Raw genomic sequence first — 14,352 nt, 5'->3', positions numbered from 1 at the left:
CTTTAAGGGACATTATATTGAATGTCAATGACTCTTTCCTCAATATATATTAAATGAATTAATTACATGTTTTTTAAAAATTTTTTAGTTTTTAATGATATGCATGTTGTATTTCAGAAAAGAGCAAGAGGAATTATTAAGAAAGTCTGAAATATCTGGGAATGAAGCAAAAGAAGAACTTCGTAGCATGATGGAGAAATTGGATAGAAATAATTTAGAATTTAATAAAACCAAGATTATTCTTGAAAATGAAATAATTTTATTGAAGTAAGTGAATCTTTATAATATTTTTTATCTGTTTGATGTAATATCATATTTCCTTTAAAATGTACTTCATATTACTCATTTTTACTAGAAGTGAAGGTGTGTTTTATGTTCATGGTTTAAAATGATAATTGTCATGTGATGCATACTGTAATTGTAGAAATACCAAGAAGTGGACCAATTAAGTTTGATTCACTTTTTAATATTTTCACTTATAAAATTGAAATAAAATGGAAAAATTACTTAACATCTAATTAATAAATAGTAGCATTATTATAGCCCAAAGTAATTTTGCAATCGTTTAGCATTAATCTAAAAAATTAGTTAATGAATGTTTATGTTTGTATAAGATGAAAAAATATTTAAAAACTGATACTAACTAATTTCAATGTATTTATTTTCTACTGTTATAAAATTAAATATATATAATTATTACAAGCATTTTAAATACAATAGAGAGTCGTTAATCCGAATCAATTGGGGACTGGGGTTGTTCGAATTAGTGATTTGTTTGGATAACTGATTATGTACGAAAAAATATATTAACCTGTCCGATGTTCAAATTTTTCTTCGTTGCGTGTCGCTTTGTGTTGAATTTTTCTTCGTTGCGTGTCGCTTTGTGTTGAATTTTCGTCGATTTAGCCTAACGAAAATTTTTATAATAATAATCGAGGCTATTGTATCGTTAAAAATTATTTCTGCATTTTGTACAAACAAAATAAATATATTGAATAATATAAAAACATGAAAATTATACTTTAGAAGTAAATCTAGTATTGAAAATGTTTGATTCAGTACGACACAGTCTGACTGAAAATCATTCAGATAACCGGCAATTCAGATTACCGGGGTTCGGATTAATGACTCTCTACTGTATTGTACTTCAAAAAAATAATAAATCAGACATCATCATTTGATTCAATATACAACCCTGTTTGCAATGAATTTTGTTTACTAAAAAAAACTTAAAATAATTCAGAGTACAATTCACAGATGTTTATTTTTGTAACAAAAAGTAATTTATTAGAAATATAAGTGATCATACAAACATATCAGAAGCTCAGATTTTGAGAAAATAATTTTCTATTAAAATATATAATTTGTAATCTGCAGAGCCTTTACAACACATTTCTTTGGTATGTATTTTGGAGAGTCTAGAACAAATTAATTGGATTTATATTGATTCATATAGAAATAATTACCTCGGTTTTCATTGGTTTTGGATTTCGCCGATTATTTTTAAATGGATTATCAACGAAAACCGAGGTATCACTGTATGTACTTTATCTTAGAAACTACTAACATATTTATGTTTTCAATTTTAGCCAGGTATTTTGTAGACCAATAGATAATTAAGAAAAACTTGGCAAAACAAAGAACTTCTTTCTTTCACATTGAAATATTAATGAGATAAATTAACACTGAGAACACTGTCTTTTTAATATTATCCATATTTAATGACAAAGAGAAAAGACAGTGTTCTCAGTGTTAATTTGTCTACAAGCCAATCAATGCCATATGTTATCAGGCTAGATATCAGCTATAATGCTAATAAATTACAAAACAATTTGGTACTAGAGGGAGACGTTAGGCACCATCTCTTAATAAATTTAATAATTATAAAATTTTATAATTAAGAGATGGCACCTAATGTCTCCCTCTAGTACCAAATTGTTTTGTAATTTATTAGCATTATAGCCAATATCTAGTCCAATAACATACCGTATTGGTTGACTTATAGTTTATAATGTATTGATTGTAATGTTGTTGTTTGTTAATTGATCTCATAAAAAACTTACACCTTTAAAAATCCAGCAACAAAAATCCAGAAATTCAATAACAGTTAAGAATGTTTTCAATCGGATTCACTGATCTTACTCAGTTACAAAACATAATGGAATAGAAGAATACATTTTTTATTTTATTAATTTTACATGTACTGTACTTGTTATTTATTTATTTATTTGTAAAACTTCTTACTTGAAACCAATTAACCGGAGCAAAATTCATTTTTAATGTGCTAACGTTTTTGATGCCCCTCCTGGGCTCTTCTTCAGGCATTCAATCAAAACCGTTGCAAGCTGGTTCTTAAACTTTTGAATTTCTTTCAAAGGCATTTAATTACGTATTCCTAATGCGCATACATTCCAAATCCATCAAAACATCGTGAACCACTGTATGATTCAAAATGCAAACCACTTATAATTCAAATGATTACGTGAATAAATAAATAAAATAAATCTAAATGTTATCCTCCATTAGGAATTGCCACACTGTAGAAAGTGACATTTCTTCCTTATAATTAATACTTGTGGATTTGCACTCCGCCTTAAATATTTCCATTGCTTCTAATATCTTCAGGCGATCTTGATGTGGGGTGGTGAGAGCGATACATGCTCTGTCAAATTCAGCTGTGATGTCAGGGTCTGTTGCATAAGTTGAAAGGGCTGTCATATATTTATTTCATAGTATGTCCGATTTATGTTCTTTCAATCATACCTCTAAAAACCTCTTGGCTGCACCCTCATAAACCATTTCTCTACCAAACCTGCCATCCATTATAGGGACTTTGTAGACGTTTGGACAGTCTTTTCCATTTCTTAGTAGGCTATAAATGGTCCAACATCTCCTGTACGCTATTTTGATCTCCCGTTTCTTGGCAATGGCAGTATATATTGATCTTAGAATCGGGTTATATGTGACAGGGACTATCAACTTGCCATCTTCATTTTCCTTATTATATCTTTCTTCTAGATCAGATATTACCATCCTCTTACGTTTGTAGTTTTCACTTAACTTATGCACAAGGTTTGTGTACCCACACTCCTCTGCTATCATTTCTATGATATTTATTTCCTGCGTTAAAGTCTGTGTTGTGGAAGAATGTGTGTATGCTCTCATGACTAATGCTCTAAAAGCCACTATTTTATAAGAAAAGGGATTGCATGATCCTATTGGAATGTACGTTGTGATTGCTGTTGGTTATCTATACACTGCTGTTTGTATGTTCAATCCTTCAAAAATTATGTCTATATCCAAAAAGTGGACCCTGTTCTGGCTGTGTTGCTCAATCTCGACCATAGGAAGACCATAGGAAGACCATAGGAATTGTTCATTGTGTGTATAAAGTCTTTTAGATCCGGCTTCGTCCTCCAAAAGATTATTATGTCATCGATGTATCTCCTATAGAGGATAATATTTGGAGGAAATTAGGTACGGTTCTGCTCTCCTATTTCTATTTAAAGAAATAGGAGATAGAACAATGCACCAGGATATATTGGAGCTGGCTCACTTGGCATGCTATAATTCGGCATTCCAATTTAAAGGGAAGATGTACGCTCAAGGTAGAGGTGTTCCTATGGGTAGTCCATTATCTGGGGACCTCTGTGAATTGGTGGTGAGAATGTTGGAAAGCAGAACCCTACCTAATTTCTTCTCAAATATTATCCTCTATAGGAGATACGTCGATGCTATAATCATCTTTTGGAGGATGAAGCCGGATCTGAAAGACTTTATACACACAATGAACAACAATCCCTATGGTCTTTTGGTTGAGATTGAGCAACACAGCCAGAACAGTGTCCACTTTTTGGATATAGACATAATTTTTGAAGGATCGAACATATAAACGGCAGTGTATAAAAAACCAACAGCAATCACAATGTACATTCCAATAGGATCATGTGATCCCTTTTCTTATAAAATAGCAGCTTTCAGAGCATTAGTCATGAGAGCATACACACATTTTTCCACAGCACAGGCTTTAATGCAGGAAATAAATAACATAGAAATGATAGCAGAGGAGTGTGGGCTAAAAGTGACTCTCTTTTTTAGCTTTTTTAGCTTTTTTTCATAGCTCCTCTCTTTTTTAGCTTTTTCTGAGAAAAACGCACTTTTTTAGCTTTTTTCACTTCCCATGTGAAATTTTTTTTTTGTAAATGCGCTTAGGAGCGAAATAGCAACCAGACTTCCCCATATGCCTTATGGACCGTGCGCGACATGTTAAGGCACTGTCGTATACACATGTAGTGTACTACATTTATATAGACTAACAAAACGAGGAGCTTTTCAAAGCTTGATACTCTGCACATGCTGTAGGAATTTGCACATGGGTTCTCCTTGCTTGTATCCTTGTGAAATACCGATCTCCGCAGCGCTTCGATATAATCACGCTGCATTAAGACATAAGTACACTTCTAGTTCGGCGTTAAGAGTGATTTTTATACAGCATTATTTTTAGCATTTGTATTTATTTAAGCGCAGTGGACAAAAGAAAGAAATAGATTTTATTTAATACTAACAGTAGAAACTCATGTTTTAGCAACGGAAAATCGTATAGAACCCAATACTTTCTGAAGTAAGTTGCTAAGCAAACTTCTTCCCAACCGCCTGCTATTCTTTAGCTTAAACGATGACATTTACTCGTTTTTGACTACCGTAGAAAAACCGAAAAAATAATTGTTGAGCGATAATAAATTTGATTTCTACTGTTATTATTAAATAAAACGTTGTAGGACACTCGTTTCAAAGCTTGTATCTTTCTAGCACTCTGTAAAATTAAAGATCGAGCGAATCTCGTGCCAGGAAATACAAGATTTTAAACTAATATCCTAAATATTAATAACTTCTGTAGAGACAATCTTTAGACAAAGACAAAAGTTTGGTTTTAAGTGGGTGCTTATATATTTGGCATGCACCATGGTTTTCTGCATTCTAACGGTGTCCTTCATTTTCCATTTCGACAAACTATAAAACTCTTCATGCACGTGCGCATTCGAACAGCTGCGGTCAATCCGGCACCAAATTAAAAAATTAATTTGTAAATATTTAGCGTCGAAAAACTGCTATTTTCACTTTAATCTAGCTTTTCGATATGCTTCTAGTCGAACTCAGTCAAAAAATTAATTTAATTATAATTTATTGAAGATTTTAATATTTTAATATTAGAAAGTAATTAGCATAAATTACATGGTGTCATGTCTCATCTTCGCTCCCGTTCAAGTTTATTGTCCTATACACGCGCCGATGTTTGTTTTTACTTCTGCTGGGGTTTTATTTCAACCTCGACCATTTGGTTACGCAAAGTGGGGAGACGGGCATCATGTGATCGCGTACCTGACTTTTTACAAGTTTCCTTACCTCGAAAGAAACTTATATTTTTTTCTTGATTTTAATTATTATTAATTAACTTTTTTGATGGATTCTTATATCTTTGTATTATCTAAAGTTGCAGATATAAATGCGTAAAACTTTATTTAAAAAAATTGTTTTTCTTATATTTTAAAATTCAAAAATAAATTAAATATCAGAAATGCTAAACTATAAGTACAGTGTGTTTTACATTATCATTGCGAACAGATAAATTAGTTTATAAAATATTGGCTGTATTATTTCAATTTTTATAAATTATTTAATTTGATGCAATGTAATCAATTAATTACTGTGGCGCGTTAACATGGGCGTAGCCAGGAAAGGGCATGGGTCGGCACCCCCCCCCAGTTAACTTGGTGCCCCTCCCCAGAAAATTACAACTTCTACTAGGCCCCCCATAACAACGCGTTAATTAATATGGAGGTGAGACTCGATTCAATTACTTTTTCGTTTCAGACGTTAATTACAGTGTTATTTTAATGTAATTTTATACATTTTGTATAATTTATAACAAAACTTTATCAAATTAGAACTTAAAACAAATAGTCAAAAAACCTATTATATTTTTCAAAAGAAACGCAACAACCATTTCAAAATCGAATCACAATTTAGCAAGCCTTGAATAAACTGCAAGACAATTCAAATGACTGAATTTGTTAACCTTTTAATTTCATTTAATTTATCTTTTATTACTTTTATGTTAGTTATTTTTTGAATAAAAATGTTAAACGAAGCTTATCAAATTTTTTGCATGTAAATTTGTTAATGTTCAGATAGGTCAAAGGAAGAGTCTGGAAACCATCTATCTAAGATTTCCCTAAATATTGAAAAATCAATCACATCTGAAATATGCTTATTTTTAGTAATATACTTCTTGATTATTTTTCACAATGTACACAAAATAACATTTTTACTCTGTTTACAAATGAAAATAGTTATGATCTAAACCAATAATGTCAATAATGCCTATAACTCATGAAGGCTAAATTTAATTAGACATTTTATCATAAAAGTCATTAAAAAAATCAATACAAAATAGATTTACCAGCATGTGCATAGGCATTTATGAATTTTGTCATTCTTCAATGTGATATGAATTTCTTTTTTCTAGAAAGTTTAAAAAATTTTTCCTGAAAAATTCTAAACACATTTAAGAAATTTTATTTTCATTTCATTATAATGAACTATTGAAATTCTGATGTGTATTATGTGTGCATGTTACCAAAATTTCCAATATATTATCAGAACATATTGGGTCAAATGGAAAGATTCTGTGTCTTTGAAAGAAAAATTAAGATAATTTTTGAAAAGAAATTTTTATTTAATCTATAATATTTTCTCAATTATCTTGTCTCAAGTTTATTTATTTCAGCTGCATGGTTTGGATTTAAAAATGACTCTATATCAGATTTCACATCATCAAAACTTTAAAACTTTTATAAAGCTAGAAGCTTCCAAAGATATTGATAGTGAAATGAAACAAACAGAAGTTGCAAATAAGTATGGGTTTGCTCAGTCAATCCTAGCAGCATTTTTAAAGAAATGGAAGGAAATCAAGTGAAGTGTAGCGGATAGAAACTTAAATCCTTCTCAGAAATGTCTGAAGACACCTAATTATGATGATGTTGAAAGTACAACATTCCATTAGTTTACTGAGAGGCAGACACAGAATGTACCAATTACTGGACCAATCTTGTGCCGAAAAGCAACACATTTTGACCTGTGACCTGACGTCTTCTTTTGATTGACTGCACCGGAAACAAAATGCTGCACAGGATATCCAGTGCAGACATAGGACTGTCTTCGTTGTGCCTTCCAACATGAAGTAGTGCCGTAGTCCATCGATAAATTTTCTGGTATCACAGATTCTTACTGTCTCGGGCTCGGGCTCAGGAATGTCCATCTTCGTCACTTTCTTGGTCTTCTGAGATCTTTTGATGTTTTGCCGTGATTTTCCAAGAAAAATACTGTGCCCACAGGGTTACTAAGCAGCATTTCGGGACCAGTAGGTGAATTAAATTATGCTTGCATTATAGGATTTGACTCCGTTCTTGAATGTTTTGTCCTAATATGTGGCATGTCCTACTAACCGACCGGGCTAATAACCGAAATCAACTGTGTATTATTTTCTTCCCAATTATATATCACTGCTACAACTACTAGATATGGGAATAATTCAGAGTTTTAAAATCAAGTACAGATTCCATTTAGTGCAGAAAGCGTTAATAAACATTGAAAGGAAGTTCACAAAGCTCTATAACATAAATATAAAACAAACATGTGAAATGATTGCCAGCTGCTGGTATAATTTGCAACCTGTTACAATCAAAACCTGCTAGAAAGAAGCAAGACTTTGTTTTCATTGAAGAAGATGTGACGTACCAGTTTATCCTGGCATTGAGAATGATGACATTTTGTCAAATGGTGGAGTCTGGTAATATGCCTCTGTTATCACAAAGTGGAACCTCCAGAAACCACTCCAAAAATATACCAGTATTACAGACAATAGCATAGGCATTTTGAAAGAAGAATGTTACTGTTGATGAGGAGTTACATTTATTTACAGACTGCAGAGATGAGATAATTCTGACATAGTTAGGATCTGATGTGGAAGAGGAGGAATCAGTTCTTTGTAAACTCTCCAATGTCCCCTATGGAAACCACAATTCCTGGAATTGGAAACAAATAACTGACTGCTCTTGATGTAATTCATTTTATTATTTGTAAACCATAGATTGCAAAAAATGATTGCAAAGCAAAATAACAGAATTCAGTGATGTGCCGTCATTGGAAGCGATAGAAGCGCCACTTCCCTTGTATTTTCTAAAATATAAATTCATATTGAGCGATTATTTTCATATTTTAACGTACTTTGAATTAATTAAAATTAATATTTTATTATAACCGCATTATGTATCTTATTACAAATTTCTATACTACATGTGAAAAAAAATGACAAGATTGCTATTGTATATTCGAATATCAGTGGTGGAATGAAAGCGCTGTATTGTCGAAACTCAGCTTCCAGGCGAAAATAACTGAATGGTGTGAAGCAGCAGGATTATAGGCATTGGCACATGCACTTTACAGAGCACCAACCTCAACTGGTTTAGCTGGTGGAAGCTACACACCAAAATATCATATAACGCTTCCAACTGGCAGGGAGCTATCTAACTAAGTGAATTGTTTTAAGATTTAAAAAGTAAAGAGTATTCAATGTTATTTTTATGAACGTTTCTTTGCAAAGTTATATTTAATTATAATTTCCTTTTAATTATACTGTAATTATATTGACAGATTTTCAGACATAAAATCTTTAGAATTTTTATCACTTTTTAAATGTTAATAATTTTAATATTATGAAAAACAATTTTCAAAGCATGTTTTAATTCTTTAAATTAAGTAAATTATATGGGAAATTTTTTGATTTATCTAAATTATGTAGTGAATCGCAATATTTATATTTGTGTCCGGACTATATTGACAAGTAACTCTTAGACATAAAACATATTATAATTAATGTCGATCCGAAGAAAGATGTACTAAGAGAATTATATGATTTAATGTCATTAATTTTTATGGTACCATCTACCAGTGCATCTGTTGAGCACAATTTTTCGCCCACGAAGCAAATATATACATTGACCAGGAACATTCACTTAGAGGAAAAATTGTCGTCACTAGCGTTGCTTTCGATAGAAAAAGAGCTTTCAAATACGTTGTTGGAGTCGATGACCAGCGACTTTTATGATAAAGTAATTAACGACTTTGCGGAAAAAATTGCTGAAAAGGGTTAGTTTATAAAAAATTAAAAAAACAAGTTTTTCTATCATGTTGTATCATATCAGTTTGTATTATGTATGTATTATTTGTATTTTAGAACTAAAATACATAAATTGTTTATTTTTGTCATTTCCAGTATTTGTTTAAAACTTTTATGGAAATGTAATGTACTGGACAGGCTCTAACCCCTCACGAAAGACGCAAAAAAACGGTTAATTTAGAGAAAAATTCATTTGTTTAAAAAAAACATAGGTAAAAGTCATTTGTAGTCGGACACCTATTGTTTATTTCAAACTGCAAGGCAGAAACCATAAATCACGGAAGGAAGTCGTCCTATGATCGGTGGAAGATCGAATTTGTCTTCGGATTTTGACTTTTCTTCTGCTCCAGGTAAGAGTTCTCGTTACGTCTAGGGTCGATTACACACAACAGTGCACGTGCCGGCACAGTGACCGTCTTGGTGCATAAACATCGATAAATATCACACATAGCCAATCAGAATTTCATCTACAACACGTGATCTGTATTCTGTCAGTGATATAAGTGTCGTACATGAAATTCTGATTGGCTATGTATGATATTTATCGATACTTATTGCACTGTGCAGGCACGTCACTGTTGTGTGTAAATCGACCCTTAGTAACGCAGGGACCAACCACTCGGGAAGCGTAATTGAGGGAGAACGACCAATCAAAATGGACGAAAAAAGAATGGAGGATTGATATAATCTCCGGCAATCAAGGACACTTCGCACTCAATTAACGTTCCAAATAATCAAAGCGCCGATGTGCAACGTGCAAAAAAAAAAAAAAAAAAAAAAAAATAACAGTTTTTTGTCTATTGTGCTAACCTGTAACTCGTGCCACTTCATACTTAGACCGTGTCCCCGACGCCAACGAACAAAGTCTCTCGTGCCTTATAGACTTCTCAACACCACTGTCCCAGGACCACCTATTGATCGACAATCAAAGAACCACATTGACACATAGGACGCTCCGAACGGCTAATTGTCCTAACGCAAACTATTTTGTACATAGCGTAGGTTATTTTATGTTAAAATAAACGGTTTTTGTCAGATACTTGTCGTCTTTGTCTCTTCTGCCACCACACACATACGAATGGACCTTATACCATCACTGACGCACAATTAACTGATTGCCCCTGGAAGTCGACTTCTTACAGAAACACAGCTTTCCTATCATCAAATGTCACTGCACGCCACTGACAGAATTGTTTTAGAACATCATAAAGTTCAAAACAATATAATACAATTTCCTGGTTAATAAATAATACAGAACCAAACATTAGAACAGAGAACATTATTTAAATTGTAGTGATTAATATTTAAACTAATCTTCACTTTCTTAATGATCTTTTTCTTAAATTTCAAGATCTCACAAAGCATTAACCCTGGCATGGCCCCCATATGGTAGTTATTGACCAACCCCAAGTCTGGGGCCTGGTATGAAGGTGGTCAGCTTGTATTTTTTGCTTTGCTTGGATTTTCTTGTGGAATATTGTTCAATTTAATTGGATTAATTCTTGACATAGTTTAATTAATCTAGGTTAGGTCTCTTGCCTCACATCACTAAAGTTTCGGGGTCACCAATAATCCTGGTCTGGGGGCCACGCTGTAGATGTGGGGGCCATGAACCCTGGTATAACAATACTGTTTTTCTGGTTCCCAAAATATCCGAGGTTCAACTGTATTATCATTATTTTTCTGATGAAATGATTTTAATCTGAATTTTATTAACAAGAACCTTCTGAATTAGAACACTCATTTTTGCTTTTAGAACAAAACTGGAAGATGCCAAACAAGAATTACATAATGCTGAAGAAGTTTCAAATTATGTTGTAGCTTTACAGAAAGAGCTTTCTTCTCTTAAACAAGAAAAACTAGATTCTAAAAAGAAATTAAATGAAATACAAGAACAGCTTCAGAAGCAGATTAAGAATACAAATGATTTAAGGCATGAAATAGAGGTTAGTATTAGAGACATTTTGTTTAATATCTTTACAAAACAATTTTCTGTCATAATTACTGCAGAATCTGTTTAGATTACAAATATCTTTGAGTTCAAGATTTGTCTAAGTTTCTAATGAGCATTTAGTGCAAAACTAACAAATTAATGTATTCTATATCAGTTTTACATTTGAAGTTGATTACGAAACATAATTATTTTTAAGTTAAAATTATTCTGTGTTCAAAAAGTTCTAGGAATATATCAAAAAATTAAAGTACATTGGGATATAAAGAAACACTCGAGGAACCTGTATGTCCGGTAACATTACCGGACATAAAGGTTCTTCCGGTAATGTTATTTCAGTTCCGGTAATTATGTCCGGTAATGTTTAAAATTTGTTTCACAAATTTTAAACATTACTTGACATAAAGGTTTCTCGAGAGTGTTCATTAACACTGGTAATCACGTTGGAAGGTATTGTTATTTATAAAGAAATTTAATATTTTTTTCAAAATAATAACTTAAGCTTCTATGTATTTTCTCCAATGACTTTTCTAATTTAGAAAATATTTAGAAAAAAACTACTTCTTTTGGAGATGACAAGATTTTCTTTGATTCATCTCATATTTTACTTTTCTTGAATTTCTTAAGTCTTTTTTTTTAAATTTGATTAAAGAAAGATTATGATAGGAGCTAGATCAGAGACTGGGTAGTTACTAAAGAATTATAATTACAATTTACATGTGCAGATTTTGTTTTTTGATTTTACTAAAGAATAGCAAACTCAAAAAATTAAATAGAAAATAATTTTAATGTCGCTAATATCCAATGACATAGATTTGCCATTGATCATTCAGTTTTGACTCTTTGACTCATTGATTATTTAACTCCTACTTGCTGTAAAGATGTCTTAAAATTATTCTAGTAAATATTTTTGGTGAATAAAAACATTTGTGACTCAATTGATGGATCTTCAACAGTAATCGAACGTATAGAATTTAAATTAAATAGAACAAATACAGTTTAAATCTTAAAATAAAAATTGTATTTGTTCTATTTAATTTAAATTCTGTATGTTCAATTACTGTTGAAGATCCATCAATTGAGTTACAAATGCTTTTATTCACCAAAAATACTTACTAGAATAATTTTAAGGTGTTAGTTTTAAGTTTAAGTTCTCCTCCAGTTCCTCTATGACTACTTTATAATATACTTTATTCAATAAGTAAGCAAACAATATATTTAAAGGCCTAAAGTAAGATATAAAGGACTTATTATTTAATTTCTGTAAATGTATAGTTTTATATATATATATATATATTATATATATATACATTTATATATATATATATATATATATATATATATATATATACATTTTTAAAATGACATATTTTCTGTTCATATCGTTAACAGTTCGAACTTTTTTAGAATTTAAAACTTTCTTCAAATAAAGAAAAAATGGAGCAGTCACAATTATTCATTCAACAAAAAATGAATATAGAAAACGAAAGGCAGAACTTTGTACTTCGCGTAAACGAACTGGAGAAGCAGTTGTCCGAAATCCACATTAAAAATAACATGGAAATTCAAACTTTAAGAGAGGTTTGTTTTTAAATATAGCTTTGATGTTTTTTGTTTGATTACTTTTAAAAATATTTATATTTTTAGCAGGTTGAATTATAAGAAAAACATTGTATTTTATGTAAACATTAAATTCATAATTTAAATATAATTTTGAATTGAAGAAGTTATAAACTGATTGAAGAAAATACAGTCAAACCTGTTTTTATGCGGGGGATAGGGACCGCATTAAAAAAAACGCATAAAAAAATCTCACGAAACTTCACGAATGGCTGTAAATAATAGTTTTCGCAACACAATTAAAAAATATTTTTTTTATGCGGTCAACAGGGACCGCATAAAAAAAGTCTCACAGAAAATAACTCAAAACCGTACGAAATAGAATTTATTGACAACAGATGTCAGCACTTGACTGCATCGTCTGGTCTATCGTCTGTTTTACATATTTTTGTCCAGGTGGTGTTTTGTTGACTTAAAAAGTAAATTATTTCATTTTTCGCATATTCATGCAATAATATTACTATAATAAGTGCATTTATGCTATAATAAGTTTATTTAGCTATAATAAGTCAACGTAAGACATGACGAATCGCACGAGACTAGTCGCCAACTATACCGCACAAATTAAAAATTCGCATTAAAAAAATCGCACATAAAAAGAGCGCATAAAAACAGGTTTGACTGTATTTTCAAATATTTCATTGAATTAATTTTTGTTCTTGTAGGAATTGATGTCTTGGAGTAAGCACAATATTGACAGCAGTTAATCATTAACATGAACAAATGTAGCTATAATGTTCGAGTATTCAGATTCATATCTTTAAATGCATCGATATGGAAAAATTTCACGAATGGTGTAATATGAGGTTTAAAAAAAATAATTACAGTGTTTCTTTAAATAATAATATTTGCATAGCATTTGTAAGCTGGATGATTACCATTCTAGTGTGGAACAAAATTTATGGTGTTAATAGAAAACAATAATTAGATATTTTTAAATTAATTTTTACAAAAGATAGAAAAGTCTGGAAAGAGAAATGATACCTGCCCGCCCAAACAAACAAAAAATAAATAAAAGAAATCAACAAGTATGCATAAAAATATAAATTACAAAAAGATCCGAAAAATTTTTCACGACAATCAAAACAAAGCAAAATTTGGCATTTGGCTCCTGGGGCCCCTATTACACAGGAAAACCAGCAACTCAACTCTAATCTAGTTATACACTATATAAACCACTACACAAAAATATTTTAGTCCGTTTACGTAAACAGAACAAAAAAATACCTAACGCATCATTCATCAAACGAAAGAAATCGAACTTCTAAACGCAATGTTTTTAACGTAATAAATAAATTCAAAATCCGAAATTTACAGGAAAAATTACTTGTTTTGTTTGGACCTTCCCGATTACCAATACGGAAAAAGCACACTCCTGCCGAAAAATTTTTTTCTGGGGCCCACAAATCTGGTTCCGCACCGGGCCCGGAGAACCCTAGCTACGTCACTGGTACCAAGATAGGGCAAATGGACTTTATACGTATATTCTTCCGGGAAGGTTGGCAGAAAGAGATAGGAAATAAAATATCGTTTTACGAGTATT

At 31.3% G+C, this 14,352-nt stretch overlaps 1 protein-coding gene across 3 annotated transcripts in view; it reads left to right on the top strand.

Moving 5' to 3' along the window:
- The window catches only part of LOC136975650 (centrosomal protein of 83 kDa-like), a 69,106-nt gene that overhangs the window by 49,253 nt on the left and 5,501 nt on the right, over nt 1-14,352 (top strand). For all 3 annotated transcript variants that reach the window (XM_067270742.1, XM_067270745.1, XM_067270744.1), the window contains 3 exons: nt 118-267; nt 10,995-11,184; nt 12,597-12,770. In XM_067270742.1, the coding sequence (XP_067126843.1) occupies nt 118-267; nt 10,995-11,184; nt 12,597-12,770 (514 nt within the window). The remainder of the gene's footprint in view (nt 1-117; nt 268-10,994; nt 11,185-12,596; nt 12,771-14,352) is intronic.

The sequence above is a fragment of the Centruroides vittatus genome, unplaced genomic scaffold (assembly GCF_030686945.1).
Source record: "Centruroides vittatus isolate TY-2023 unplaced genomic scaffold, ASM3068694v2 contig_377, whole genome shotgun sequence".
Taxonomy (NCBI): Eukaryota; Metazoa; Arthropoda; class Arachnida; order Scorpiones; family Buthidae; genus Centruroides; species Centruroides vittatus.
Note: the sequence above shows the minus strand (reverse complement) of the source record. Positions and strands in the feature narration are given on the sequence as shown.